This window comes from Heterocephalus glaber, unplaced genomic scaffold (genome assembly GCF_053883595.1).
Source record: "Heterocephalus glaber isolate CG9 unplaced genomic scaffold, H.glaber_assembly_v1.0 deba00001497, whole genome shotgun sequence".
NCBI classification, from domain to species: Eukaryota; Metazoa; Chordata; class Mammalia; order Rodentia; family Bathyergidae; genus Heterocephalus; species Heterocephalus glaber.
In genome coordinates this window covers 20464928-20485753 of record NW_028258320.1, presented here as the reverse complement: position 1 = coordinate 20485753, position 20826 = coordinate 20464928, and the positions used below count along the sequence as shown (strand labels likewise).

The window sequence follows — 20826 nt, the reverse complement described above, 5'->3', positions numbered from 1 at the left end:
AGGATAAGGGTGAAGTCAGAACTAGAGAGAAAGACAAGATCAGGATCCAAAGTATTAAAAAATGGGTGAAAACTAAGGGCAAACTGTATAAGAAGGTAATATTATTTACTATAAATAACCTAAGATTTGTCCTGGGAACAGCAAAGTCAGTGATATGGTTTAGATCTAAAGTGTCCTCCCAAAATCTCATGTATGTGAAAGGTTATTGGATCATGGGGGCACTCTACTCAGCAGAGGATTCATCCATTGATGAGTTCAGTAGCTGACTGTGCTGGTTAGAGGTGGGTCACTGGGTCTCAGGCTCCTCCCTTCTCTGTCTGCTTCCTGGCTGCTATGGGTTGAACAGCTTTCCTCCACCAGGCCCTTCTGCCATGGTGTTTCTGCTGTGGAGCCAGCCAACCATGGACAACCCATGAGCTAAAACAAACCTCACATTTAAGCTATGGATGTCAATTATTTTGTCCCAGTGGAAAGAAAGTGACTAATACAGTGAGAAAATTACATTCTTAGGGTCACCTCTGAACTTATGTCATTAGGAGAAAGCACAACAATCAGTACAAAGTCTGTGGGTCCTCACATCACCCTACAGTGCCCTTCTCCAGCTGTTAGACAAGACACATAGCCCAGTGTCTACTTCTCATTGAGAAGCAGGGAGAGGGAAGAGAAAAACCAGAGCCTTTCAAGCAATCAAAATATGAGAGAAAAGTTATAAATAAGATTTCCTCTAGTCTTTTTTGATCGATGCAAGTGTGAAGTACCATTTGGGATGTTAATGATAAAGGCTCAGTGTTAACCTTCTCTACTATGCCAAAGAGAATATTTAAAAGAATATTTACTGTTCTTGTGAAATTTATGGTTTAACTCCAAAGACAAAAGATGTTGTCTCCATAAATAGGGAAGATCATCTGCTAATCTTGTAAGTTTTACCACTTTCTAGTTTCTTGCTTTTCACACACATCCTTTAAGAATATTTTGCAAAATTGTTTTGAATCTCACTCATGGAGGAAATCTGCTGGGCTCAGTCACATGTAGAAAAGATTAACACCACATAATCAGTTCATATTACATCTCTTACATTTGTGACCACCCATAAAAATGTATTTATTTAATAAATGTATTAAATAATGTGCCCAGTATAATTACAAATATTAGGAAAAGTAGAAAACATGTATTGGACTTCATTGCACTTACATCTCAGCATAACTGTGCATACCCTCTCTTCCTACTGGGAGAAAATTTTAATCATTCCTTTGCAACAAGTTTTTTGGGTTGTTTTGTTTTGTCTTGTTTTGTTTTTTAGACAGGGGTTTCATTACATAGTTCAAGCTGGCCTTGAATTCACTATGTAGCACCCAAGACTGGATTCAAACTTTTGGTGATCCTCCTGCCTCAGCCTTCAAAGTGCTGGGATTATAGGAGTCTACCATTACATCCAGCATGCAATAAGTTTCTTAAACTTGTCCATCAAAATCTGATAAAAACCTTCTTTCAGCCTCCTGATTCAGAATCTTGGAAGACTGATTGAGAAATCTGTTTTTCAAAGTTCTTCACATGCTTTTGGTGCACTTAAAACATTGATAATTTGGAGGGAACTCTTGCCCTGTTAGTAGCATACTACATGAGGAATTGGTGATTTTCATTGTTCTGTATCTGTAGAACCCCGATGGATTAACTAACATTTACCAAGCTTCTCATCCTTGGAGAATATGAAAGTGCTTCCTAATTGGCTCTCAGCCAAGTCATCTAATATAAATAAAGCACATTTTTTAAAGAATGGCATTTATTTGTAACCAAATGCCTGTCTCTAGCAGATAGATGTTACCGATGTTACCGTGTGCTGCTCTGTGGTGAAAAAGGTTTAAACATTAATTATTACTTATGGTCTATAGAATCAAAAGATTAATTTTAAAGATAAGTGTAAGATGATGGAGGTATAGTAAAGGAAGCTTTCTCATAAAAGGTGAGACTTTGTGAAGAACTTCAGGAATCCACTATGTACAATGTAAACAACATTCACCAAAATAGGTTTCTGTGAGTTAATGACTGTCAAAATAGTTATTGTTCAAAAGCAAACAACATGGAATACTAGGAAATGCCATAAGCTTGATACCTTTCAAATAGTTAATACAACCTTATAAAGTGCTACACAATGTTCTAACACAGATATTACAATGACTTAATTCTCAAAACATGTCTATATGTATGTGTTTTTATCATGTCCATTTTAGAGAAGAAAAACAGCTTGTTTAAGGCGACATTGCTCGTAAATTGTAGCCAAAATTAGAATCTTAGCCATGAAATCTGTGTTCTTAATCAAAAGACTAAGCTGTTCCTCCTTAGTTTTTATAATACTCCTTTAGAAACCTTACACCAAAGAAATTTCTGCTATTCTTTCTAGGAAACAAGAAATAGTTGATAACAGCCTCAAGCCCTTAATCTTGTTTTCACTTGATTCATTTTTTAAAAGTGAAAATAACAGTGTTGTTGAACAGGATTATCTGGTAAGTCAGAATAAAGCCCTTACTTGGTTCTGAATCCCCGTTCTACCACTTTTTGGCTATATGGCATTGAACAAATGACCTCTTCAAGTCTCTTTCTTTGACTTTCAAATGGAAGTTATAATGGGAACTATATCATACAATTGTTGAAAAATTAAAACAAGATGGGCCACTTAAACCACTTAGAAAGTACTCAATAAATACTAGAGTGTAATAAATAGCAGTGGCTATTACCAATAAACTATGAACCGAATGATCTCTTGACTCTTATACTAACACTAAAAATGGTTTGTTTCTCTTCTAATAAAAAAGAGCAACCCAAACAGCAAACATATTGTGTGGAAAAACCAGAAAGGCTATCAGGCCTACTAGTTCTATGTTATTAGTCAAAAAAGTAAGTGTTCCAGCATTTTGAGGCACCCTGCATAATATAATCACTGTGACTCCAAGAGGGCCAAGGGGCACACAGTTAGTGTTCCTCTGAGAAAAGCTCAATGATTTATTTTATAAATTTCAGTTCAAAGCTTACATTGAGGTTAAGAAAAATTGATGTTCAGCCTATGAACTTAATGTCGAGCTTCAGAAAAACTCGACAGCACATGTTTAGTGATTAAATGGATGCAGACAATAAAGACATTACCAAATTGCAAAACAAGACCTGAAAATCACAGAAAATGTTGTTACTTATTGATTATGGTGACCATTCAGTTCCTATTGAGCCATCCCAAAGAATCATTCATTTTCCAGCAGAGAGCCTGCTCATTTGCAAGATAAAAGAGAGACATTTTTGCACATGCCCATAATGTTCTTCACCACTGGGGGCAGCTTTACATAAGACTGCATTCACTGAAACCAAAGCAACAGTCCCGGCAGCTTTCAGAATGACAGTCTGCAGAAGTGAACTGAGCGTGTGCGCGGCGAGGGGCTCCCCTGCTTTCTGGGCTCCGACGCAGCTCTGTGGCTGAACTGGGTGCTCACCGTGAGAACTGCTGGGCTATGGAATACAGATGTAGCAGGCAGCTCAGGTAGCCCCACATTGCCTGAAGGAATACATCATTCATTCTGATAAGAAGAAATTGTAGAAACCAGTATTTTTTTAACCTCCTCCCTCAGAAGAAAAACTGTAAAGATGCAAAAACATAATATCCATGAAGATACTATTACCTAGGAAGATTTTGATGTTTTGCTGCGATTGCGGTGTTGGGATTTATTTGTTCCTGGAGTGTTCTGTGTGGCTGGTAAAGAATAATGTTCCAAAATCGGTCCATCTCCCAAGGGGTCCAATTTTTCTTCCTGGGTGTCAGCGAGCCCTGACTCACTACAGTGCAGCTGACAGGGGCTGTCATGCAAGTGGCCCCTAAGCCAAAGCAAAAGACCTAAGGACGACCTTTGAACAATACAAAGGATGGGTATGTTTTGTCATTTTTCTTCTCTCCTTCTTAAAAAAAATCTTCTAGTCTATGTAATAATTCTACCTTAATTATTTTAGAGATTACCTTGCTCTGCTCTAAGACTATAAATTCAATTGCTTAGTGGACAGGTTTCCTTGTTTAACTATTTAAAAAAAAAACTAAAGACAATCTTCTTAAATTACAAAATGATTATATTTGATGTTAAATGCTGTTATCTATATTTAAATTTCTAAAAATGAAAATATATGCCTATTTTTGCTTGATAAAAAATGAATTCTTTTTTGGGGGGATAACTTTTCTAAGTTGTTTTTATTTCCAGGTTTCAATGTAATTAGGCTACTGAGCGGATCAGCTGTAGCACTGGTTATAGCCCCCACTGTCTTACTGACAATGCTTTCTTCTGCTGAACGAGGATGCCCTAAGGGCTGTAGGTGTGAAGGCAAAATGGTATATTGTGAATCTCAGAAATTACAAGAGATACCCTCGAGTATATCTGCTGGTTGCTTAGGTTTGTCCCTTCGCTATAATAGCCTTCAAAAACTTAAGTATAATCAATTTAAAGGGCTCAACCAGCTCACCTGGCTATATCTTGACCATAACCATATCAGCAATATTGATGAGAATGCTTTTAATGGAATACGCAGACTCAAAGAGTTGATTCTGAGTTCCAATAGAATCTCCTATTTTCTTAACAATACCTTCAGACCTGTGACCAATTTACGGAACTTGGATCTGTCCTATAATCAGCTGCATTCTCTGGGATCTGAACAGTTTCGGGGCTTGCGGAAGCTGCTCAGTTTGCATTTAAGGTCCAACTCCCTGAGAACCATCCCTGTGAGAATATTCCAAGACTGCCGCAATCTGGAACTTTTGGACCTGGGATATAACAGAATCCGAAGTTTAGCCAGGAATGTCTTTGCTGGAATGATAAGACTCAAAGAACTTCACCTGGAGCACAATCAATTTTCCAAGCTCAATCTGGCCCTTTTTCCAAGGTTGGTGAGCCTTCAGAACCTTTACTTGCAATGGAATAAAATCAGTGTCATAGGACAGACCATGTCCTGGACCTGGAGCTCATTACAAAGGCTTGATCTGTCAGGCAATGAGATCGAAGCTTTTAGTGGACCTAGTGTTTTTCAGTGTGTCCCAAATCTGCAGCGCCTCAACCTGGATTCCAACAAGCTCACATTTATTGGTCAAGAGATTTTGGATTCTTGGATATCCCTCAATGACATCAGTCTTGCTGGGAATATATGGGAATGCAGCAGAAATATTTGTTCCCTGGTAAACTGGCTGAAAAGTTTTAAAGGTCTGAGGGAGAATACAATTATCTGTGCCAGTCCCAAAGAGCTGCAAGGAGTCAATGTGATTGATGCAGTGAAGAACTACAGCATCTGTGGCAAAAGTACCACGGAGAGGTTTGAGCTGGCCAGAGCTCTCCCCAAACCGACATTTAAACCCAAGCTCCCCAGGCCCAAGCATGAGAGCAAGCCCCCTCCGCCCCCCACCGTGGGAGTTACAGAGCCCAGCCCAGAGACTGATGCTGACACGGAGCACATCTCTTTCCATAAAATCATCGCGGGGAGCGTGGCCCTTTTCCTGTCCGTGCTTGTCATCCTGCTTGTTATCTACGTGTCATGGAAGCGGTACCCTGCAAGCATGAAACAACTGCAGCAGCGCTCCCTCATGCGAAGGCATAGGAAAAAGAAAAGGCAGTCACTAAAGCAAATGACTCCCAGCACCCAGGAATTTTATGTAGATTATAAACCCACCAACACGGAGACCAGCGAGATGCTGCTGAATGGGACCGGACCCTGCACCTATAACAAATCAGGATCCAGGGAGTGTGAGGTATGAACTATTGTGATAAAAAGCGCTCTTAAAAGCTGGGAAATAAGTGGTGCTTTATTGAACTCTAGTGACTATAAAGGGAACACGGTGCCCCCTGTCCTTCCCTCTCCCTCTCAGTCTTATGCTGGCAAGGTCCTTCCCTGTCCATTTGAGTACATTCATAATACTGGTCATTTTCCTCTCATACATAATCAACCCATTGAAATTTAAATACCACAATCAATGTGGAGTGTGAACTCTGGTTTAATATAATGCCTATTGTATAAGACCTTTTATTGATTCTATTAACATCACATTTGTTTTAAGACAGAACTTCCTCCATAAGTAATCCCCCACATCTGCTGTTATTCTCCTTCCAATAGGACCAAACCTACACTTCTACCTGGTTTGTAGCTCATTTGTAAATCAAAGAAAATGACAAAATGATTCCTAGTATTTGGAGCTTGAACTGATTTTAGGAGATGACTTGATTAGAGGAACATTTTAGAGACAGCCATTAAAACAATGCCTGACTTAAAAAGAAAATTGCAGGAAACTATCAAAAGGCAGTACCGAGCTAAAGCAGCACCTTGGGCAGTTTCCAGAGGTGTCTGAATTACATTAAGGCAAGCACAGGGGAAAATTGTGGAAGGGTTAAAAAAAACTGCAAATGGACACCTGCAAAATGTGAGAAAATACACAAAGTTTTAGACTGGAAGACTTATCTCTGAAACCCACCCCTGTGAAATCACATTCGAGGTTTCACTGTCAATTTCTTCTAGCCTGTATATGTCCTAAATATATTTATTAATTAAGTAGCCAAATAATAAGTAAATTTGAGGAGACAGGTTTCTCCACAGCTCTTCGTATTAGGGAGTTTTCAGAGACAAGGTTTGCAAATCAGAAGTCGACTTGCTACATGCATGTGGCTGAGACCTTACTAGAATTTCTTTACAGCTTTTTCAAAGACCCCAATGTAGTTAGTAGAACCGTTAGCTCTGTACTATTCTGTTTAGGGTTTGTCAGGCAGTCTTGTAGTGTTCCATGGTGTGCCCAGTACACACCAGTCCCCTAATGACTGACACTCCATTCAGATGTGCAAAGAGAACATATTCCAAGATGTGCTTTCCAACAGCCTCATTGAAAAAGATGACTTTGATAACATCTTCATAAATGTATAAAATATATCTTTGGGTGAAGAAGAATGAGACTATGATAGTTCTCTTTTGCTTTGCTGTTGTTGACATAACTGTGTCCCTATGTTCTTCTGTATTGTAAAGTCATCCATCAGTACAATTCTGTACAGACCCTGTTGGCAATGTGCAAGCTGCATGCATGTTTTTATGTTGTTGGTGAAAGTTTGACTGCAGAACAAATATCATAGTCTCTGTATTTAAGTAATATAAACTACAGTCCATGAGATTTTCAAAAAATGGCTTTAGTCTGTGTCCTCTTTCATCCTCCAAAATGAACAGTTTTATTTTGAGATCAAAAATTAGGAATTGCTACATTGAGGCTGTTTCATTTAATTTGACTTGCCAAGCCTCACATCTTTAACCATGTCCCTGTTCTTTCAAAACAGAATCACTGCAGCAAAAAAGAAAAAGTGAATGGCTATTTTTACCAGTATTTTTATATAATTTGAAGGTTTTTCATAGGCTGATGGGAAAATTCTAGGCAAGTCACCATGAAGTATAGTTGTAAATAAGCCAGATTATTAAAATCATACTTCTATGAGCAATAAAGGAAAAAAATTCAAAGTGGCTAAATGGATTTTACTAGGTACTTTGATTTTGACTGAATCTTAAAATAGATGCTAGTTCAGAAAAGCATCATAGATATGTTGTTCCACAAATTCATGTTGAATGTACATTTATTAATGGCAAAGTCATATATTCCTAGTGGATTAATAATGCAGGTATGTTCTTACAGTATTATGAACTGGATGACTGAGCTTACTGTAATGTTTTTCACTGAAGTTGTAATTTTACATTTTTCATAAAGTGTCAGTAAATATATTCCATCTGAAAAAGAAATTTTCTTCAGTCAGCCTTATTTTTATCTGTACTAAAGATGATTGTGTTAAATGCAGTGTTGAAGTGAAAAATCCCATTTCCTTTCTTTAACTTGACCTTCTGCCTCATTTTTAATGGATACCAAGTATATTTAGGCAAAGAATACTTATATTTTTAAATTCTTGCAGAATATCAGTGCTCTGGTACTACTAGTATATATAAAATATGTTTGAAGTAGTGAAAAGTATTTCTAAAAGTATTTCAAAGCCACCAGGTGTGTAAAATGTGATATAAGATTAAATGAATAATCAATATTTTGAAAGCTGTTCATTTATTAATGCCTAGCTTTACTTACAAATTTAATACACAAGAGAAAAATAGTATCCCGTCCAAAATAAAACTAATTCAATTCATAAAATTATAAGCAAAAATTCTTTCCTACATGCCCTCCCATCCATGGAAATGAAGCTTCTCTAGTTCTTAGTGTCTTCTGAGAACAAATGTATGACTCCTGTCCTTTAGACCACCACTACTTCCACATTGTAAATTCTAAAGAGCTAACTGGCAAATGTTCTCCTGATCAGAACCTGTTACCCTCACCTCTACCTCATGGCAGTTTCTGTACTACATACCATATATCTATTTGTATTAGTATTTAAAACTCATTTCATATTAAAGAAATTTAACTGATTTGTTTTTCTCGTGCCAATTTACAAATATCTGACTTCCTTCAAAGATGACAACAGTTAACTAAACAGCCTGACCTGTTGAACTGTTCAGTACTGTGCATCAACGTAGAAAGGATTCACACAGCATTTTGAATGCTTTTTCAAAACAGAGAGGAAATGGAGTTTAGTCTCCTTGAATTGCACGTGTTTTGTGTTTTTTTCATTTTTCCTAGCCTCAATATGTATAATGCTATTGCAGCATAGCCCCAATGCTAGTCTTCTAAGTAATACTTATGCAAGATATATATTCATTTTAAATGAGTTATTATGTTCCGAAGATGTTGACATTACATGTTTGCAAAGAATTTAAACCATTTTTTACTTGATTTGGTGAATCAACTAAGTACGGTAGTCGATGTGTTTCTATGGAGTAGCAGTGACCTCTACTGGCTACTTAGGCTGACTACAGTTATTCATACTTGTTTTTTAGCTTTTTATCCTGAATCTTTTGGTGGTTTACAATATACGTAGTTTTTTATCTGTATGTTACATTTTAATTTTACTTAGTTAACTTTTCTTGGAAATATAATTATTATGTAATTTTTGAAAGTTAAGTTTCTTCGGTGACTTTTTTAGTAATGCCAGAAGACGGGGCAGAAAACTGATACTGAGAACTAAAAATGTGTCCAAAGAAGAGAAGCCATTAATAAAGCAGTAAGAATAGATAAGAAATATTTAAAAGTGTTTATGCTCATCCATGTTGGCAAAATGTTATGATATTTTCATTAAGTGCATTAATATTTTTCCATAGGCAGAATATTGAAATATAATGTAATTTAGGTTGGGGAAAACAAATTTCAAAATTAATGTTGAAATAATCAGCATCAACTAGTTACTGGTCAGTAGGTATATCTGAGCTATCCAGGGAGGAAGGCCTTCCTCTGGCTTCAGAAGTCTCTAGGTTGTTGATCATGCCAGTGACCTGTGCTTTGCCCCAGTGCTTTCTCCCTCCCTCCCCCTCTTTGGCCAGCTGAACACTGGTTCTATTAGGCTCTTAGACAATGATGCTACAGTCTAAGAGGTGATGATTCATGGATAATGAAATTATGCTCTCCTTCTGGGGAAGGATAATGCAGAGTCAGATTCATGGATTTGGCAAGGGTTTTTAGGATGCTGTAGGTGCACAAAATATCTTCTCTTCCTTGACATTTACCAAGATGAAAACTCAAATAGTGTATTTAAAGTGTGGATTAGACTTGCATCAGAAGCAAGCATCAGGCCATGAAGCTGAAGACAAAATGTGTTCCAGACATGACAAATGAGAATTTAGCCATGAGAAATGAAAAATTCAGAAACTATGTGGTTTCTTTTATTCCTTTTTTCCCTAGGTTCTCATTAGAATCTAGACATGTAGCAGACCCATGGAGCTGTGCTACTGTTGCATTCTCTTTGCTATCTACATTAAAATAGAAGCCAGTTGGGAAAGAGTATAAGTACGAAAAACTAGAAAATTTGAATGACAAGTGAGAGAAAAAGAATAGATTGATATTAAGTAGTATATATTATGTGGCTTTTGAAAACTAATTTTTAAAAAATAAGTGAGAGTGGGGTTTCCTCAATTATAATAGCATACAAAATCGGACCCACATTTGTCTTAGCTTCCATTCATTGGTGATTTGGGGTAGTTGAATATAATACAATAAAAATATTATAGGAAAAAAACAGTAATTCTGCCTCACTTAAAAAAATAATCATAGGAATATATGGCAGCATATGGGTCTTAGAAATTAAGACCTAAATTCAAGTTTTCTCTTACACTTGCTAGTTTTTCTAAACTTCACATTTCCTTTGTATAGAGTAGGTATGTATTATTGACTGTTCATGTGAAAAGTACTTTGTAAGTTCTAGAATGGAAACCCCCTATTCTTTCCAAACAGCACTTTGTGAGATTCAGGTGTATTTGCTGGTGTTTTATGTTTGGGCTGTGTCAACAGGAAGTCACTAACCTCTATGTTACAGAATGTCCAAACTCATTTTATATCAATATGAATCCAGAACTTAGTCTTTCAACTTTGGTTTCCATGTAGACACAGATTCTTCCATCCCATGCTGAGTCTTGGAATTTATCAATAATAATTGCAATAGACATGAAGACATCGACCAGAGAAAACTGAAACAAAAATTTATCAATCTAGATCAAAATGAGAGTTGGTTTCCAGATCAAGTCAGTAGAGCAAGGGCTTTTCACCAGGTAGAGGTTTGTTTGTCCATTTCCTCTCCAGTATCACTATTTTTCAGTCCTTGTTAATTTTATACTATATAAAGTTTACATGGTAAAATGATGTCATTATGGAGCAAAAAAAGTAATTATTCCTAGCATGTGGCATGAGATTAGCACAGCTCATGAAATAAACTCTGTTGTTTCTCTCCCACACCCACCCTAATGAATGCCCATGTCTAACTACTATTAACTTAACTATTATAATCATTCAAAACCACTGGATTTAAAAAGAAAAGGTAGCTAGGCTTGGTGACACAAGCTTGTAGCCCCTTGCCTCAGGTGGAAGCCCTGAGGCAGAGGATTATAAATTTGAGGTCAATATATGGACTCAGCAAAACCCTACCTAATAATAAAATTTAAAAGTCTGAGATGTAATTCAGTGGTAGAGTGCTGCCCTAGCATGAATGAGAGCCTGGGTTCCATTTATAGTACTTCAAATAAAACTAGTGTAAAACACAAGGGTGTTCTTTTATCTTATGCAAATTAAATACTTAATTCATCAAAGAATGACCAAAGTAATCACAAATCTCTCTCCCCTGGATATAGCTGGTCTTACCGAGTTAATGGAGTGAATATATTTCCAAATTTTTTATAATTTAGGTATTCACAAATTGTTTCTCATTAATAGCTGAATTTCTGTGACATCTCTAGAGAACAGAAAGAAGGTAGTAGTTTTTTTTCAGAGAAGAAGCATTTGTAAATTCTATGCTGTTTAAACCTCATAGAATGACAGATGGATATTCTTGACTTAGGTTTCCTGAGCATGTGAGGAGCATTCTAGAAGTACATAGAGAAGAGGAATATCTGGATCACAATTTAAGAAAACAGAGACCATCTATTTTACAACTGTACTTTCTAACAACAGAACTTCTATGAGCAATAATAATTAGTATTATAGGACAGGAGAGAAAAGAAAATTAGCTACTTTATACTTTCCAGTAAGTTTTGTAATTAAAATTAATAACTCCTTTTCAATTTTCTGTTTTCCTATTTTTGGAGTTCCTGCTCCTCCCTAGAAAGAATTTTTTCTATTCCTTTCTCTCACTCTTGTTATTGTTCTTCTTATATGAAAGATTCCTATATTTCCCATATCACAAAAAAGTCTTCCCTAAACAAACCAACATATTTTGATCATTTCATTCAAAGCAACAGTGCATCTCCAATAGAAATTACACTTGCATTGAATATTAGAACATAAAACAAACAGAAAACTGGCTAGCTATTTCTTTTCTCTCTACAGTCTGCTAAACACCTCTAAAGTACAGTATCTTTTGATTTTCAGTGGAAGAAAAGAGATATAAATTACCAGTCTGGCAAACATTAAAGCTGACTATTTTCCTTCTTACTTGTTTAACTGTTTAAAAAAGGCAAAATGTAAGACTGTATGTGTGGAAATACTCAACTATATCTCAACAGTGAAAAAACACTCATACCAATTACCAGAATTTTATCTCCTCAGGAATAAAATGTAAAATTTTTGACCTCACTTATTAAATGATAAGGCAAATATTACATATAGCAAAGGCAATTTCTGCTAAAGCTTCATACTAATTATATCCATGGTATAAAATACATTTTGCCATTAAAAAGCAAAGGACTTCAATTAAATATAAATCCTTATTCAGCACTCTTGATGCTGAAACATATTAATGAAATGGATGTAAAAATAAAAGTGTCCTCAGACAATGACTCTATGTAGTATAAGAAGGCTGTACTATTGAGTGGTCTTCATGGCTTCCAATGGGTAGTCCCACGTGTAGATAAAAAATATTTCTGGTCATTAATATTCATCTGTTACACGTCCTAAAGGCAAGAACATGCTTAGGACCACCACCACTTTGGTGCACCATAATCTCATAAGAACTTTACAGGAAATTTGTAGCATATGTCATATTAATATTAAAGAAATAGAAGGGCTTTAAAAACTCTAATAGACCTCTGGTAACATTTCAACAGTAAAAACTCTCTAAGTTACACAAAGAGAATGCTGACAACTCTCTTTGAGATAAGTAATAATTGATAAGAATTTTTTGCCCAATTTAAGACAGATTTTTAAAATGAAAAGTGTAACTGTTTGGTTTGAGTACCACTTTATATCAAATGGAAAGTCAGGAAACATAACTGATTTGTGATTAAAATAGAATATTTAGAGATTTGCGTGATGTGGCAGAGGCCATATTACATAAATATTTTGTGTTTTCCACCAAGCTAGTCATGTAGTAGAGGATATCTAGAAAAAAATCCATATCCTCTAAGGTGATTATCTACATTTTATTGCCACTTGTATGTAGCTAAGTTCTTATTATTTAATGTACCAGGAATATATAAATATATAATATATATTTCACCATTTATAAGCCTTTAATGCCTCTTAAATGTTTATATTTAAAAAATAAGAACAGATCCCTTAGATTGACTCTGCCTTCCTGTAAGTTTCACCCATTAATCCTATCCTTTTCCACTTTTTTGTAAACTATGCTGTAATAACCCATACCCATTCACACAAGGCATCTCAACCCAAATTATCTTCAGGTGCCCTTAGGAAATGATTTCCAGTGGTTCACTATTACAATATCTCTCAGCTAGCTAACTCCTAATCCATCCATCTAGCATTCTTCCCAACCTGTGGCACCCACTCCAGGCTATCTCATGAATTAAAAGACAGTATGTATTTAGTACTATCGATTTTCATAGGGAGGGAAGAGTGGTAACATAACAATCTTCATATATTTTTATGGGCTTTACTCTGGTCGGTTTTATGGCCTAATACACAAAGATGTATGGGGTCTTTATTAGTTTACAGTAAAATTCAAAAGAATCGAAATAGGAATAAACTAAAAAGTAGAGGTTAAGGTAGATTTTTTTAAATAGTCTAGAGCTCAATTCACAAGGATCAAGAAGGGTTATGGCAAGTTCAAGGCCACCCTGGGTGGTTTAGAAATACTGTCTCAAAATTTAAAAAGTGAAAAGGACTTGGAATGTAGTTCAGTAGTACAGCACTTGCTTAGCAAGTAGGAGATTCTGGGTCAATCCCTAGAACTGCCAAAATAAAAAATAAAATAGATCTAAAGCTCATGTCAAACATTTCTTAATCTCAAAATAATTCCATTCATGTCCCTCTCCAGGCATCAAAAAAATATTTCAAATGATGGATACCCTCTATTTCACTTTCTTGACAGCTGATTTACCTTTGTTATCATATTCATGAGCTTGAGTTTCACATTCCTTCCATTTTCCCATGATACACACACACACACACACACACACACACACACACATTTTCATCGTCATTGTTCTCTCAGTTTTATGATTGGAACAATCAGACAGATACATTGGGTTTATTTCTAGACTGCAATCTTAACAGATCTGGGATATCTATCTTCTATTTTCTTAGTCTCCTACTTTCATGACTTTTCCCTATATAGAAGGACTATCTACAGTGAAATCCCCCCATTCAATGGTAAGTAGGGCTCTTGTAGTGCCTTATACTTTATCAGATGTCAATTCCCAGAACTAAGGCAATATTATTGTTCCTTCCAAAGGCACTTACATTTAAATAGAGATAAAATATGATAGCTAAAGAAAAAATGTCATATACTAAGGGCAGACAAAATCAGAGAAACTGAAAGTAGGGTTAGGGAAAATGCTTTAGGGGACAAATGGCTTTCTTATATCATCCTGCATAGACTCCTCTGTACTTTTCTGCAATATAAGTCTGGGTCTCCCCAAAGGAAACACAGAAAAGCAAATAATAGTTTCATTCAGTAAAATATATGTGTTTGAGAAATTTATTCAGTAAATTGCCATTATACACTGGCTTTCTCTTTAGTTTTTCTCCATTAAAATACAAATTGGTACACTAAAAACCTTGGGCTGTGGATTCTGGAAAAAAAATACTTTGAAATTTGATTCTGAGATTTAATAACTACAAGACTTGAGTCTCAGCTTTTTCATCTTAAAAACTGTGTAAAACAATAAAATTATCACAAAATAATTGTAAAGGATAAAGAGCAAGCATTTCTTGAATATTTTATATGCTTTTTGTAAGCACATTTCCTGTATTATTTAATTTCATGCTTAGAAAGATCCTATGATGATTAAATGGAACAACCTAGATAAAATCACTTAGTATAGAGCTTGCCATATAATACTAACTTTCCCCTTCCCTTCATTAGCTTCAATTTCTAAATGTCCCATATACTTTAGTAGTCATATCCCACTTTATTTTTATTTAGAATGACAGATTCCCAGCAGGCTGAAGTAAGAATACCTAAACTGCCTTAAGCTCAGAGGCATCTGGGCACAGGTTTACTGAAAAGTGTTGGTAGTATATCATATCAGTGTTCTAAACCTCCCAACAAAGCCCACTACATCCCTACCTTTATTTTGATACCATTTCCCATGTTTTTACACAGGCCAGTCCTGTGCATTCATTTAAGCAGTTTCCTCTCTAAGAAATGCTTTTCTTCCCTCCCGAGTCCTCATGTCAATGTTTGAGCCTTTCTTTAACAGATCTAACTCAACAAGCCTTCTTAATTGTGCCCTTCCCTCTTTCTGTGACATTTTGTAACTCTACCAGAGATTAAAACACAGGCTGCCCTGTTCTTGAGTTATTAATGTGTCTGCATTCGCTGTTGAAGGACTCAAACCAAATCTTTCTTCTTCCAATGTTGACTGGTACCATCTTTTATTCATAGTAGATGCTTGGTGAATTGATTAAGATAAAGTTATTGTTGTAAACAATCTACAGTGAATATTTCAATTTTATGAAAACAATTTCACCAGCCTTGTTTTTATTTATATGTTCAATATATACATTTTTAATTGCATGTATATTTTTAATTATATAAAATATTCTCATTTATCACAGCTCATTTAAAAAAATTCTTACAAAAATACAGATTTAGAGAATCATGTTCTATTTTAAAGTGTTTTTATGTTGCGAATAATGTACCAATAATTTTCTTTGTGATGTTTACCAAAACTGTGAGCATTTTAGGGGGCATATTAAAGTGACAAAGAGCTAAGAAAAACTGTGAGATAAAGAAATAATATTTAATTTAAATATTAATACACCTTGGTTTTAGTCAACTTTTGTTGTAAAAGCCGTATATTTGTGACTTCTCTTTGCCCATGTTCTCTTGGGAAAGTTCCTTTGTCTTTTAGCTGAGATATATACTTATTTCATCACAATTTCTGCACAGATTCTGCTTCAGACACTTTCTGAGGCCTCTTCTCTTTTGCCACACAAAACAGGTACTGTAGCCTATCATAGAGAAAGTCAGAGGCTTTGGCTCTCTGATTACACATATTTCCAAAGAAACTATTCTATTGGATGCCTCAAACTTCAAATATTCAGAAGTTGACAAATAGTAATATTCATCTTTTTTGAAGTTTTACTTCATCAACATCAATTATGTAGAAGGCATGCTTGGGAATTGGGGATTGAGGCATCTGCCCATTGTAGAGTTTTACATTTCTCCTGTTCTCTTCATTTCCTAACCCCTTTTGACTGAATTTCTTTTCTCTCTTCATCTCCACTTAAAATGACTTACAATTTTCTATTTATAATCAATCTATACAATTTGAATATGCATTTTGAGACTAGTCTAAAAGGAGAATATGAATTGTTTTTAATCTCGGAAAAAATATTTAAAATGACAGTTTAATAATTTAATTAAAAAGTAAAAATTCTATTTGTGTTCAACATTTTGGGGTCTACAAATCAAAAAGTATAATTTTGTAAATTGAACTTTAATTTCAGAAATAGAAATGACATATTCCTGACTGTTCTCTTAAGTTGCAACTTAATTATGATTTGCAAATTCATAGGCCACCTAAATCCCTTCCTTTCATGAGAGGGATTGCTCAGGCTCTGGACTATAGTAAATGTTTTCAACAGAGGAGTTTTATTTTTGAAATATATATGATAAGAAAGTCAAAGTGAATCTTTCTTTAGTCATAAAATTTACTAGCTATAAGGATTTTTGAGAACCTTGCTGTATAGTCTCTTACCTTCCATTTAAAATTCCAAACTAATTTAATTATACTTTTAACAACTTTCTAAGAACTGCATTCTTCAGGCCCTCTCTCAGTTATTCATTCTAGGGTTTTACTATAATTGTGTTATTTTTGTAACTTCTAATTTTGATCCTTCTTGTTTAAGATATACCCAGTGGGTACTTAATTGTTTTCTATTTTTTAAATTTATTTTTTAGTTTCTATTCTTGTTCAAAAGGAAGATGTTAAAGAAGTGGTTGAGGTTTTCAATCTGTTTTTATTTTCAATACTGGAATCCACTTGGGCTAGCTCAGGTAGGAGGCCCACACATAGTATGATTAGATAAAAAACCATTGTTCTGAAATTTGCACTAATCTACTTTAGATTCAAAAATTTTACATGACAGCTGAATAAAAGAACTGAGTGACTAACTGACCTATAGCTAATAACAAAGGCATGAAATTTCTGGAAGGTGTATTCAGCAGCTTTCAACGCCAGGTCTTCAAATTATATTTCCAGAGATCAGATGTGCACGCAATTTCTTGAACTATGACTATCTCCTCATATTCATCTCAGTTTTAAGATACAGCACTGTGTTCTGCAAAATAATCAATGGTTAAATTATTCCCATTTTGTTTGCTCAGCTCACAGTAGCCCACTGATGAGTTTAAAAGAAAAAAAAAAAACTATCTGATCTTCAATTTGTATTTCAACTGTACCCAAGTGCAGATGCCATTTCTGGTAATATGACAAAAGAGCTTTAGGTTTCTAAATGCTTCTGCATGCTCTGATATCAGCATGTATACTGAAATAGTTATATTGTAGTTCAAAGTGTTGTAAAAAATGCAGCTGAGTTTTTGGAAGCATCATTTTAGAGTTAATAAACCTTCTCCACCTGTAATTTAAGAAAAAAGAAAAATCTCAACACTCTTAAAGACCATGGGGAGAAAGGCAGTTTAAGAAATAGAAGTCCTCTGTTTTTCCAGGGAGGTACTTTACAGGACAGACAGCTACACCACAGTAGAGAGACAACATTTCTTCAGCTGATTCAGTTAATTAAAATGCACAGTTACAACAGGCTTTCTCAGAGCCTGCAGCTGAATGACTGAAGTCTCCATTTTACTCCAGTGTCACAGAACGTGAAGAGGCAAACGTACTGCCCAAACACAATTTGATTCACTAAAATTCAGCACTTTAAACACCAAATACATTTCTCAGGCACATTTTAATAGATGCATTAACGAGATTTATGACATAAAGATAGAAATAATTTGCAGCTAGGCACTGCCAGGAGAATAGCCTATGTTCCTCTCAAAGTAGTTTTAAGTAAAATTTACAAATAAATCCTAAGAGTAGAGTTCACTTTGAATGCAGAGACCTCTAAAGCTTCCCTTTCAAATGTATGGAATTTGGACCTGAAAAACAGCCTGTCTGTTGCCAAAATTTATGAGTGATATGAAAAATCAAAGGCCACAAAAGCTATTTGTCAAATAAACTGCAGAATGCAGTATTGGGCTGCAGGGCTCACTTGCAGAACTCAGGATGAGCATGGGAGGAGGGGATGCTAACAGCTGCAGCCTTGACCGCACTGCCAGTGCCAGCCAGAATTCAAGCTATGTGAACTGAGTGTGCCTGAAAGAAGGGGCTAACAAATTAAATTTTTTAAAATGACACAAGAGGTTCTTATACCATGTTTTTATTAAATTTGTACAGTGGAATAATGAGTTTAAAAGAGACCTGTAGGGTTTTAAAGGTACAGTATTCAGATTTGTTCATGGAAGACTATTTTTATTAACTGCTGTAGAATCACAACCTTTGAATCAATTGAACCTGGAGTCAAACCTAGGTGCAGTCTGGTTAGCCTAACAGCATGCTAGGGCATCAGTTTCCTCTTTTGTAAAATGCTACTTCATGTCCCACAGCACTTTTGAAGATAAATTAAGGTAACATGTGCTTGTGGGCAGAGCAGATACTCAATAAAATTTAGGTTTCTTCCATTTTTGCTAGATGTTTTCACATGCAGTAAGTTGATATCAATGGCAAAATGAAAGTTCTCATAGTAAACATTTAAATTGCCAATTCTGTGATTGATCAATAATGATTAAATGACCCAGGTTCTTCATTTATAAACATTAAATCAAACCTAGAAATGGTCTACCAGAAATTTGAAAGCCCCCTGTTAATATTATTTAACAGACTTGTAGTACCACATATTATTCTGTGACAATTTTGCTTATCATTAAAAGAAATATTCTGATGTTAGTTGTCTTTTCTAGTAATTAAACATCATTTCATTTCATAAGTATTACTTAGAGAACTAGATCAATTATCTTCAAACTTTTCCTTAAAACATTGCTCTAAAATCCATGTATCTTGATCTCTTTGGCTTCTTTCTCTTTCATTTTGGTATCCAAAGCATGAGAATATCACATCTCATTCTCAGTGCTCAAGAGAAATGCTATTACTTTTGTAGGACATCAAATTGTCTGTATAACTTAGCACCTAGTTGATTTCTAGTGTGAAAATAATTTAGGCATTTAGAGGAAAGCATTACAATATTAATATTTTTTACAATTCTGAGTCTGCAAAATCATGAGTAAATTGTGCAAAAGCAAATTATTCAAAGTGTTGGAAAAGGAAAATTCCAATAGATATCTATAAAGCACCTACTATGTGCAGGCACACAAGTTGATTTTTCTTCTCAGGGAAAACAAATGTAATAGAAGATAAAGGTTATTTGAAATTTGGAATCATCTCTCTAAGAAAGTCACTGAGTTGTTTGGTTTTGGAAATTCACTTCTTAAAAAGCTGGATTTTCTCTTCTTAACAGAGAAACTTGATACATGTCCTTCACTGGAGAGATAATAATTAGTTCTTTTTAAAGACTTTGAAAAGAACAGAGATGAAAAGAGCTACAAGAGTTTCTAAATGACACAAGATCTGTGAAATGGTAGATATTTAACACAAACTTCATAGAGCTGTTATGTGGATTCATTAGTTAATTAGTTACTTAATGACTCTGAAGTGTTAAATCTTATTAGATGTTTCTTTACACTTTAACACATGTGAGAAAGAAATTACTCCAAAATTAGAAACTGACTATACCATTCATTTGGATCTTTTCATGGTATACCTTCAATATTCTTTTCTATTCTGATTTTTTCCCCCAGACAGCTCCTGCAAAGCCTACTAGACCCTGATGTTCATCCTCTATTTTTCAACACTGGGTTCAGATAACACTAACCACAGCCTTGAGGAATCTTTAGGCTTAGGTATTTTGTTTAATAATAGATAAGGGTTATTTTGTAATATTAATAGCATCAAGCTACTTAAAACATGCTTCTTAAATGCAACTTCATACAGCAGGGGAAGACAAATACTCCTGAGAGTAAAATAAATAAATCTGAAAATAGAAAATAGAAAAGGGAAACAATTGAAACCCAGAGGTAAATATCTTACTCTTTTGAAATGCTCATAAGTTTCTCTCCTGCCTGCTAGGGAGGATGGCACAAGCACAACTAGGTTAACAATATTCTGATATGTGGGAGATGTGTCTATAGCTTAAACAAAAACTTTTTGACATTATATATAGAGAGAAAAGTACATGTGGCACCAATATACAGCTAGATGAATAACTGAACACACTAGAGTTTTATGCCCCTAGATCAACAATTAGCACTAGCAACATCCTAAGCCCCTCTGGCTCTTCCAGTCACTCATTCCATCCCCAGCTACTGCTACTTTCAACAGCATGAGTACCTTTATGTGTTTGGGTATTCTACATAAATGAAACCATAAAGTACCCTCTTTTGAATTTCATCACTTTGTAGCTCAACATTATGTTTTATGAGATTTTATTATATTGGTGAGTGTAGTTGCAGGTATGCACATTTCTAATTTCTGTCCCTTCCTCTCTCTCCTACCTACACACCACAGAATTAATCACTTTTGTAGAGGGAATCCCTCCTAGGTTTCTTGATGAACTTCCTATCTATGTGGTCAGGGTACCCAAGATGGCTGGGTTTAGGCTTTTTGCCTAGTCCTTCTTCTTTTTTGGGGGGGGGGGGGTACCGGGGATCGAACTCGGGTCCTTGCTCTTGCGCAGCAGGTGGCAAAAACACT

At 35.3% G+C, this 20826-nt stretch overlaps 2 protein-coding genes across 13 annotated transcripts in view; one reads left to right on the top strand and one right to left on the bottom strand.

Annotated features, from left to right (window-relative positions):
* Positions 1-20826, bottom strand: part of Ctnna3 (catenin alpha 3) — a 1794873-nt gene that overhangs the window by 1027495 nt on the left and 746552 nt on the right. The gene's annotated exons all lie outside the window — the stretch shown is intronic.
* Positions 3269-20826, top strand: part of Lrrtm3 (leucine rich repeat transmembrane neuronal 3) — a 157545-nt gene continuing 139987 nt past the window's right edge. The window contains exons 1-2 of one of the 2 annotated variants that reach the window (XM_021259461.2): positions 3269-3907; positions 4230-5761. In XM_021259461.2, coding sequence (XP_021115120.1) covers positions 3904-3907; positions 4230-5761 — 1536 coding nt within the window. In that variant the 5' untranslated portion in view covers positions 3269-3903. The remainder of the gene's footprint in view (positions 3908-4229; positions 5762-20826) is intronic. The other variant, XM_004846141.3, reaches the window with a different exon arrangement.